Here is an 11,216-nt window from a genome sequence, read left to right as displayed (position 1 = left end):
AATTAACAAATCAATCTGAATTACCAGCTACTTTAAAGTGAAAATTCTAGCAATGGGAGGTTTCCATTACTGCAGCAGTTTAAGCAATCACTGTAATACATTCAAATTCTCTGTTTATTAACGTGGCACTGATAGTGAAATAACACTCCCCAGATTTCTTATCCCAAGCTGGGATATGTATTGGCATACATGTACTGGAATACATATTTCAAAAGGAGATAAAATTAACTAATTTCTTAAATTCCTTAATTAAACTTACTTTATTTCAAGAACACTGGGGCCATTCTAAATAGCTTTAATTCAATGACATTGGCTCAGGAAGTCAGTGGTTACTGCTGTAATGTCTATATGCCTTCTCAAAAACCAATAATGGTAATTATCAATTTGGAAAGGTGTTTCTATTTTCTAATTCTATCCTTAATGAAACAAAAAAACCTCATTCTTTATGTTGAAAACTTTTTAATTACACAGGTGACTATTGTAATTAAAGTACCAACCAAAGTAAAGTCAGTTGTTTTATTAAATACACACAAAGCTTTACAGAACTTGGATAATGAATGCACTGAGAGCAGTTCAATGTACAACTTAAGAAACAAATGGTAGTCCAGATTCAAAACCATATAATAAGGGTCCTGAGAGATTCCTTTTCACACTTTTCCAGTGATATTTTAGGATCTTCAGCTTACAAAAGACCAATGCTTTACTGCAGTCACTTTTCGAGGCAGCTCTGGCTAGCATTACATTCATTTTATCTCCTTTCCTTTTTTTCTCTCATTATCTTCTTGCTTTCTTCTCTTCGCCTCTTATTTACAGGATTCCGTGGATCATAGATCTCAAAAGTGTCTTCATCCTGCATGCTTGCATCTTTCACCTTTCTGCTCCTATCTTCGAACTGAAGTACATGTGACATCCTACAAAACAAATAAAACATGGCTCAAATCAAACAGAACAGTAAGTTATGATTACTAGTTACAATAACCATGGTGTAATTGTAGCACCATGCACAGTAGAGCAAAGAAGTCCTAAGCTTCGCTATTTTGTTTTCATCCCCTTATTAAACTCTGGTATAACAGGATAACCACTTTTATGAAAACACATATTCACAAATAGCAGCTGGAGTTTGCTCTGCTGGATTTTATTTCAAGAATTGAGCTCTCTTGTCTTGTCTTTTTCTATTTAACGTATCTTCCCAAATGCACTGAATAATTTTCCCAGGAACAGGGAGTGTTTCTTGAGAAACTTTTCCTATTAGTCACTTTGGACTTCCTTTCACAGTTATAGTTATGCAAAAGGAGAGAAGAGCTTGCATGGAAAACTAAGTAGGTACACAGATCAACATGGGAATGCTTGATTTAGTACTCTTCCACCTTAAACTGGTTCATATCATACTTTTTAATTATTTCAATACTAAACTGACGTTTCTTGCAACCCCAAGTTTTTTCTACAGTTGATAAGAAATCTTCTCCATTAGGTATTCTCCCTTTTCAGCAAACTCCCACTCTGGTCTGACTGATCATATTGCCATAATCTAGTCAAAAGTTTCTTGTTATCCAGGGAAGCCTTAAACTGATCAGCTGTGGCCTTATTAGTATAAATCTACAAGTTTTAACTTGGACTAAAAACAAAGAGGTACATTATTTTCTCTATCTAAAGAAAAAGGGTTGGGGGAAGAGAGAAGAAAAATACTACAGATGCTTTGAATTTGACCGAGTGTAAACCTACTGATATTACTGACAACCTTGTTACTTCTGTGTATCACAGAATGCAGTTTCAAGTATCAAAACTGTTAACACTTTCCACCACAGCAGTAATATTTTCAATGAAAAACCCACATGATTTTTTAACAAGACTATTGAATATAAAGTCACAGTAACACTCATAGTTATGGACCAAAGGCAGCAGAATTAGAAATAAACACCAAACACTAAATTAATGATTTTTCAGTGCACAGAGACATGACCAAGCGAAAAGCTCACATAAGCCTGGACTCTGTTTTAATCAACTGTAAAAATTTCTTTAATAGGACAACTTCAAATAGTAACAATGATATTGAACTGAGTATAAGCCTATTTGTCCTTACAGCATTAGATATTGATAAAGTCTTTGTAAAACAGGAAGTCCATGAAAAACAAGTCAGAAACAGAATGAAAGCTTTTTTGCTGATGAAATATTGCTTTATCAGTCTCTCACAACAACTAAGAGATCCTGAATAAAGAAAGTTTTTCAAAGAGCTCTAGTGCAGATCTCCATACGTAAAGGGGAAGAGCAGCACCAAATCAGTAGATGTAGATTATAATATTGTACTATTAAAGAAATTAGACAAAATTCAAAGGAACAGACTATATGGGCTGGAATGGTTTTGAAAAATTCTAGATACAGTAATTGGGATTTTTCAACCCAATCTATTTTTGACATGCAGGTTTCTCACATTTTTCACTGAACAGTACTGAAAGTAGAGATGCATATTACCATGTCCTACGAGAACACTTCTTGGAGTTGTTTCCAGTATACAGTATTCAGTAGCTTATAAACCTCATAGACTGATTTAAAAAAAAAAAATTAAAAAAAAATAAATATATATACTTTCTAAGTCATATCTACAATTCAGAGCAACATAAAGCATCATCAGAGTGACTCAAGATTGTGTAACTGTAGTTTAATTATAAAAACACTGTATCGCTGTGGGGAGTCTGAAGTAATTTATTTAACATGCTTTTTACATTTGTCATATTCTTGTCAGCATATTAAAGATGAGCATCTAATATGTATATATATTTAAAAATATATACCGCATCACACTATCCTAGACCAAATTAAAATACAGTCCCAAAGAGGTGGTGTAATTCCTCTGTAAGTGGTTTTAGAGGATGATAAATGAATGTGTGTAGTGCAGTCTCACTTAACCATTTAATCAGCTGGAGTTTCAAACTATGACATAGCATACTCATAGGATATGACTTATAGGAATTAAATCTCTCTCTTTCTCTCATTCTTAGGTCTGACCATAGAAATAAGATGAAGCAGATAGTGACCATACAACATTTAATTTGTTTCCAAGACCTGAAAGAAGTCACTCTCTGACTTCTATTCTTAACTTTCTGCTGATGTGTTCCCAGTTGTGACAAAAAATGAGCCAGTATTAAGAATTACTTTGAAACTCATTGAACAAATTTCAGATGCAGCATCTCATAAGTAACGCAAAATAAACAAAAGACTGTAGTGAAGATTTTCAAAAATACTCCCCTGGTGTGAACTTCAGCTGATTTATGTAAGACATGTATCTCCACAGGTACACCTGTTCTTCATCGATGTAAATGCTAAATCAGACTTCCTACTATTGAAAGAATAATAATTTGTTCCTTATTCTTTTTTCAAGAACATGGAAAGTATCTAGTAATTATTTTGAAATTAATAAATCTAGAGTAGTCTTACTCTAGCAATTGCAGCATGCCTGCACTTGCATAATTTTCCAAATGCTGAGATTGGGCAACAATTCCACAAACGCATGTGGTCTAAGAGTTTTCCCTCTTCAGTGTGTAGCTCTCTTCCCTTTCTCATGCTCCCAAATTCAGCAGAGAGCCGTCTGCCCCCTTGTGCTTTGCACTCACTGTTATGAAATCTCTCGCTCCACCTCTTTATCTATGGACCTCCATAGTCTACCACTCAACTTGTGCTTATCACCAACTGTTGACATTTCATCTTACACTACATAAGATACACAAATTTAAAATACTACTTTTCTTCAGAATTTAAAGGATGAAAGGTGTCATTTCTTCTACATTAAATTTGAAACCCAAACTTTTGCAATGCAGGGTGTCTCCCCGCTCCCCCCCCCCCCTTCAAAACTAGTTTGAATTAAATAGCTTGCCAAAATGGATGATTTTGGGTTAAGACTGCTCAGTGGCAGCAAACTGGATCTGGCTATCTTACCATGGATTTAGTGCTGGATAGTTTGAGTACTGATTTATTCTATGTACTGGGGCAGCATCTGTGCTTTTAGCTGCACCTGTTCCCTGCAGTGTTAAAAAATGACATTTGGTACTCAGCTCTCTTGTGCTTGCCAGAAATGAAATGTCTTGATACATTAGACTGAAATACCTGAACACATTTTAACTTGCGTCATCAGAGACAACACAGTATTTCCAAAGGTAGGCAGATACACCCCTGGTGCAGTGGCATTCTCAGATGTTTCATGCAACAGCTGGCAAGCAAGACTCCACAGTCAATAACAGAGTGTCTCCCCAGTGTCCTTACACTGCAGTAACGAACACAATACCTTAGTGATCAGTTTGATTGCTTTCTAGGAGGCAACAAGTGGGAGAATGTTGGCTGCAACACTAAAAAAAGTCTATCACTACAGCAGGCTTCAAGAACTGCTGCAAAACGATTAAGCTGTGAGTCCAATAGCCAAAGCTGCATTTGCCAACTAGGCAGCAAAGGCCAGACCCCGCCTACATGATGCTCTCCAGGCAGACTCAACCAGCTTATCTGGGAGACAGACTGTGTTCTATCGAACTACTGCAGTGCAGAGGTACTTGTGAGAAAAGATAGGATATACAGTAATTCCTGTGATTTTGGGATGTGTGAACCATGCACTGGATCGGAAGCATGTGGAAGCTGATGACAGCTGCCAGTCATTTTAAGTGTAGCATAAGCAGAAATCAGGTATCACATTGGCTCTAGATTTCCCAGCACTGCATTTTGGGAGAAACCAAGTTGGCAAACAGTGAATTTAATTTTAAATATCGGAGATAACAAGGAAGCAGTGAAAATGCTAGTGATGAAACTCTAAACTTCATGTACTACACAATGCACAAATCACTCCTTTTCATACTAATTTAATGGAAGTGCAAAACTGCATTGTCTACTTTCACGCTTCTTTATCAATCTGACACAGCTGTTGGCTGTTACCAGCCCACCTGTTGCTCATTCAACCTTCTTTGTACAAGTTACTATACATGCCATGTCCTCTGGCACCTCTGTAACTTCCGCACAGTGCCTAGGACATAAGCTTACACTAATCTATGTCACTGTTTCAAAGAGCAAAACTTTGCAGTAAATCATCAACAGGCATGGACAAATCCTGCCAACTCTGCTATAAGGGCAGCAACTTTTGGCAGAGAGGCACTAACATCTCAAGCAGTTATAGTCGGGACTCATTTGGAGGTGCCTGCAAGAAGCATGGCAGCTGGTGACAGTTCTTTTGTTTCTGCAATCAGTGGGCACTGAGGAATGAGAAATGCACAGCTCTTCACTCTCTAGATGCAGAACAATATGCTACTTAAAATGCACTACTTACAGTATGTCTGAATTGGAACACTGAACATGGGCAAAAATTACATACTTCTAAATGCAGATAAAATGAATCGAACAACTAATTACATTTCTATACAATTTACAATACCAGAATTCTATAAGTTATTCCTACATTTTAATATTGGTTAATTCCATCAGGATGTTTAAAATGGATGAAACAATAGTAAATATCTTGCCTTTCACAGGCTGTCTATAATAAGAGAGAAAGTAGAGACCAATATGGACCTGCTGGATATCTAGGGACTCCAAATGTGTAATGATAAACACTGGGACAGATTAGACGGAAGTTTTCTTAAACATGATCATAGTGACAGAACACTGGGTGGCATCTGCTCTCCTCATTTTCTTCTGATAACAAACCTATATGCTGTTTCAGGGGAAGAAAAGAAGAAGAAAAGCAGTTATTCTAGTGTTAACAAAACCAGGTATTGTCCCTGGGAGAGGTGTGCTCCTTAAGTAACTTGTGAGTGCTGCAGTTCTAAGAAGAGACAGTGTGGAGGTGGCTGGCTCCTGTTGGAGCCTCCAGGAGTGGCACACCCAGTGTCATCTTAGCTCCCAAGTGGGGGAGTTTAAAACAACCACAGACAGTTAGCTTTTAGTTGAAAGGAATGTTGTGTTAGGATAAACTTCTTAACCAGATGTCTCAAATCCTTAATATAAGTAATTTTATCACCACAGACTGTAACAACCAGTCCCACCATTTTTGCATTCAACATCACTTGCAAGTAACATGCTACCCACTCTTCTCAGTTATGACAAATGTTAAATATACTGAAGAAAAAAACACAGTAATCAAGTATTACTACATTCCCTTACATATTCTATTTGCAACACAGATTTTTCCTGCAACTACTGTAAATGTGTTTGTTAAACCATGAACATGGATGTAGGAGTGATACAATGCTTCCCTCCCATCACCCTCATGATATATAGGCAGTGGAAAGATGCATAGTTCATGTGAACAGATGAGAAAACAGATTAGTGAATCCACAGATCAAAGTAAATGAGATCTTGCTCCCAAGAAAAAAACATGTTAGTTGTTCTGGAAGAATGAGCTCACTGGCACCGTCTTCACTTCCAGCAGAGAAGCGGGTGGCACAGGAAGGGGAGAAACAGTTCAGAAAAAGAGAGACAAAAAGAAAAATAAATTGAGGAAGGTAAAGAATAACAAAAGGATAGGAATGGAAAAACAGAGAAAAAGAGATTGGCCAGAATGTAAATAAAATTTAAAAAAAAAAAAAAAAAAAAAAGAATTAATCTACAATTGAAAACAAGCAAAAAATGTAAATCAAAGCAAGAGAACAAGAGTAAGAACAAGACAAAAAATGTCAAAACCATGAAACGATTAGAATTTTAAGAGAGGAAATAATGATAAAATCTAAAGTTGTTTCCACTTTTTTCAGAACTGAGATACTACAATCAAAACAAGCTTCTTGGCTCAGCCTGCTGTCACCACTTCTTGCATAACAGTGTCCAAGAACTTTGCAGATAATTTTGTAAGTGCAATCCAGCAGGACAGAGAAAATATGTCTACGTCTGATGAAACCTTCAGCCACCATTATTTTCATTAAGCTACACAACTCCTGCAGGGAAGGTTTCTATCTACCCTAATCTCACCGTTGACCTTTTTTCTATAAGAGATAAACCACAATCACTCTTCATGCAAAGGAATCCCATATTGCAAATTCCTCTCTCTTAGCTAGCACAAAAAGCATTTTTTCCCAAGTATTTAATGTTGGTTCTGATTCTTACAGCAGTAAGTGTTAATAGCATTAAGTACTGCCATAGACACAGCTTCAAAAAAAGATCCATGTCTTTCATTCTCAGTGTTTCACACAGCAACCATGAAAAGAGGTGTGCATAGACAACAAGCTTCCATGAGAATGTTTCCTCCCATTAGTGCATAGCAACTACATTAGGCTAAATCATCTACAGAAGTTCCTACCATTCTGTAGTACTTGGTACTTAAACCTTCCACTGTACCACACATTATTCCAGATTGGGCCTAGTTTACCAAGCCTGTTTGATTTCATGTCAAAAAAGCGTAATAACTTTCCTAATAACTATCTCTAGTCATCAGGAATCTTCTGTGGTTGTTACTGCTGTAAGATTTCATTTTTCCTTTTTTTTTTCTCTGCTCTGCTCCCCTCTGAACATTTCCTTTATTTCCTTCTTATATTTGCCATACTCAAGTAAGTTTTGTGAGTATTTAATTCTATATCAAGGTAATAATGTTTCGGTCAATTCGTTCTAGTTTATGAATATGGTACAGAGCAAAATTTTTTACTGAAATTTAAGAATGACTGCAAAACTCCTTTTTCACTGTGGCTGTAAATGTGATCCTCAATCTCCACCCTCCAAGCACTTTTAGAGAATAACTTGAAAGGAGCATTTTCTGACTTCCAGATCAATAGAGTATTATTAGTCTCTATTCATTCAGATATTAACAATGGAGGTGACATACTATTGCTGCTATGGCACAGGGCAAGAACCTCCTCAATTCTCACCATGGAAAACTGATTATAAATGAATAAAAAAATTCTACTAAGTCAGACTGCAGTCTTCTGTCAGGGTAACTGCATAAAATGATCAGAAGGGAACATTAGCAGGTATTTCTAACATGCTGTTTTCTTGCGATATTCTGTTAAAATGCTTTTTACTGACTTTTGTTCCAAAATATTCATCATAAAAATAATAAAAAAGCAATATTTTTACAAAGTGTAACAAAAAATAAATTCAGTATTTCCAAAGCTTCTAACAGTTTTACTAAACATTAGTATAATATAGTTTTTCATTGCTCGAAATGTTGCTAAGATTTTTCTTTTTTTGAAAGAGGATTTAATTTTAAGTAAATTTCTAAGCTAAAAACAACTTAACAGTGGAAAAGTTCTAAAGATAATGAAATCACTCAGTGAAAATTTGGGCTTTCTCTAAGTACCATAATTAGAAATATTTAAACCATGATGATTTACAATTTTAAGTATTTTTTCTAAAGAAAACCCTACCAACAACAACAACAAACCAAACAAAAACACCCCCACAAAAAACCCCCAACAGGACAACTACCCCAGTTGTCCTATTGTTATGTTCTATCTGTTCAGTCACAATTAAAAGAGCATATTTACATATTTTCCCCTTCAGAAAAACATTAAGTAGCCTGATGAAAGAAGTTGGGTGCTTTAAATAGACAACTGCTCCTCATAGAGCAGGCTGGTATGGAAGACTGTAATGCAAATTCCAGATGTTGTTCCAGACAGTGTACCAGCACAGAAAAACTTTACACAGCATTTACTATGAGGACATAAGAAAGGCCATACCGGAATAAACCAATGATCCATCCAGTCTAGTATCCTGTCTCTGGCATGGACTTCTTACAATATCTGATGGTCTAGAAGTCAGCAAATTGCCTCCCCAGGTTAACACAGTCAGGGAATATTGTATCACCAGAGCACAGAGTAGGAGGGAGGGGAAGGAGAGTGTTTCTAACATAAGAATACTGGATTTTCATAACTTAGCATTCAACATTTTCTGGATGTGATCCATCCTCTTTTGTCATTCCCTCTTCCCATTCCGAATACATACAAATCCATGTGATTTAATCATGTCACTGAAACAGATGAAGTTGGGGAGCTTAGAAAGGTGTGTAAGTACTCAGGAAGCTTAGGCTAAGCTATTCAAGATTTAGAAGATTATTTCTTCATTCTTCACTAGATTTGTTGGCAATAAATAAAATGTAACATTTCCAGATAGTAACCGAAATACTAGATATCCCTTGAGTAAAGCATGGATCATCTCTGAATTTAAGTCAAACAGTAGTTGATTCCAGGCCTGAATGCCTTGTCCAAATAAACTTAGACATGGAGGAATTAACAAAAAACAAACAAACAAAAAAATCCACCCCAAATGCCCTGAGTTTCTCAGGCATGCCAAATAGCTAGAAGCAATAAATACATAACTTCATCAGAAGAAAGAGTTGTTAATACAATATTATTGACTGTTCAGACGTGAGCTAGCAGCTAACATTTACATATCAAGGTCTGACCACATTCTAGTGGTAAAAGGGTGAAGGTGGATATAAAACTGGAAAGATTTATAGCAGAAGGATTTTTTCTCATTCTTCCTTTAAAATGCTAAAACCCAAACAAACACTTACATTTTGCCAGACAGAAAAGAAACCCCTCTTTCCAATGTGTTTCTAATACAGACCTCTGGCATGCATTTATTCTTTGTAACAATCAAGTAAGTATTTTGTCTTTTTTTTTTTTTTAACTAAATGTAGTTGAGTAAATCAATGGCCTTAGCAGGAGAGCCCTAATATAGAGCCAGTTTTTCCAGACTAGTGGAGGAACGTTGGCTCAAATCTGGTTGGGAGGAGGGGAGCAAACATGGCTTTAATCCATCTTTGTGCCTCACTGGCATAAATTACAGCAGCACTTTTTCTTTCATTCCCCAAGCCAGCATCGGCATGTGAAATTGACTGCTGCTTAGCTTTCAGGAGCTTACTGTGTTTGTCACAGCTAAGCTTCTGCAGCTGAATCTGCAGAGACTGCTGCTAATCTTGAGGAAACCATATTTCATAGTCATTGATCTAAGGTATTATGGCAAAGAAAGAGATGGCATTCTAGAAAATATATACAAAAAGGTTAGGTTTATGAAAGAAATATAACCATTTTCTAGGTGTTTATCCAGAAGGATTTCACAATGCAAAGTTTAAGAGCAGATGTTGTATAGAGTAAGAAATCTTGGAAATAAAATGTGGAAGACATTAACAGATATATGTGTAGTAAATATTAAAAGTGTGCATCTCTGATTTATTTCTTAATATAAATGAAATCCTGTAATATAAAAACGAATTGGCTGAGTGCAACATTTTATTGATTCCAAAATTGCTGTTGTAATTAAAAAAAAAATAACAAAATCTAACCAATTCTAGTCTACTCTCTACAGCAGACACCAAAGTGATCGCATCTTGTTGCTTTTTTTTTTAAGAACTATCTCTCCCTCTATCAGACACAAAATATCTTACTAGAAGAGTATGAAATAACTAAAATACTATATTCCCACTCTTGACTGCACCAGATTTGTCTTTGACATCAATGTTAAATATTCTGAGACAAACCTTTTCATGTATGATAAACAAAAACATTTTAAAAGACAGTAAATAGCATAACTACTGATGTTGGATAGAAAATACCTTTACTGAATGTAGAGATTTATTTTTCGCTTGTGCTGGATTAAAATCTAAGTGTCTACAATCTAGGTAAAACATTACACAGTTAAATTGCAATGCATGTCCTAGCACAAGGAGTTCAGCATTACCACACAATGCTCACAAAATATTCACTGGCCTCAGTGTTGGTTTTTTGAAATGCAGGGCTGGGAATAGACTAAAGGATATGACATACAGAAAACAGCCTTCACTCTAAATGATTAGCATTGAACTTCACTGAGCTTTCTGTCCACAGAACAAGTTAAATTACTACAATAGACACATGCCCTTAATTGCTGTCTATAAGGTGATCAGATCAATGTGTAGCATTTGACTTGCACTGTATTAAAGGATTCCTAGTAGTCATAAGGCTTTAAACAGTCAATTAAAGGGAACAATTACATTAAATACTTATAGATGGAGTCTGTCACAAATAGCTGGTAACAGTCATGTCAGTGTCAGTAATTTTTTTCAATCAGTAATGCATTTCTGTTTGAGATGGGAGACCTTTCCTTACGTAATTTTCACAATATCCTTTTCACTGTAATTTGAAAAGGTATTTTCAGGCATTAACATATTCACTTAGATTTACAAATAGTCCTATTTTTCCTGTTTCTCAAATTAAGTAACATTTAGAATAATAATCTCTATATATTTAGAACAAGCACAGCTCAGACTCAGCAAAGGTAAC

At 35.8% G+C, this 11,216-nt stretch overlaps 1 protein-coding gene across 1 annotated transcript in view; it reads right to left on the bottom strand.

Annotated features, from left to right (window-relative positions):
• Nucleotides 1–502: 502 nt before the first annotated feature.
• Nucleotides 503–11,216, bottom strand: part of CWC27 (CWC27 spliceosome associated cyclophilin) — an 88,606-nt gene continuing 77,892 nt past the window's right edge. The window contains exon 14 of the mRNA XM_085528607.1: nt 503–911. Coding sequence (XP_085384733.1) covers nt 749–911 — 163 coding nt within the window. The 3' untranslated portion in view covers nt 503–748. The remainder of the gene's footprint in view (nt 912–11,216) is intronic.

This window comes from Coturnix japonica, chromosome Z (assembly GCF_054131305.1).
Source record: "Coturnix japonica strain WE chromosome Z, WE-NBRP24, whole genome shotgun sequence".
NCBI lineage: Eukaryota > Metazoa > Chordata > Aves > Galliformes > Phasianidae > Coturnix > Coturnix japonica.
Note: the sequence above shows the minus strand (reverse complement) of the source record. Positions and strands in the feature narration are given on the sequence as shown.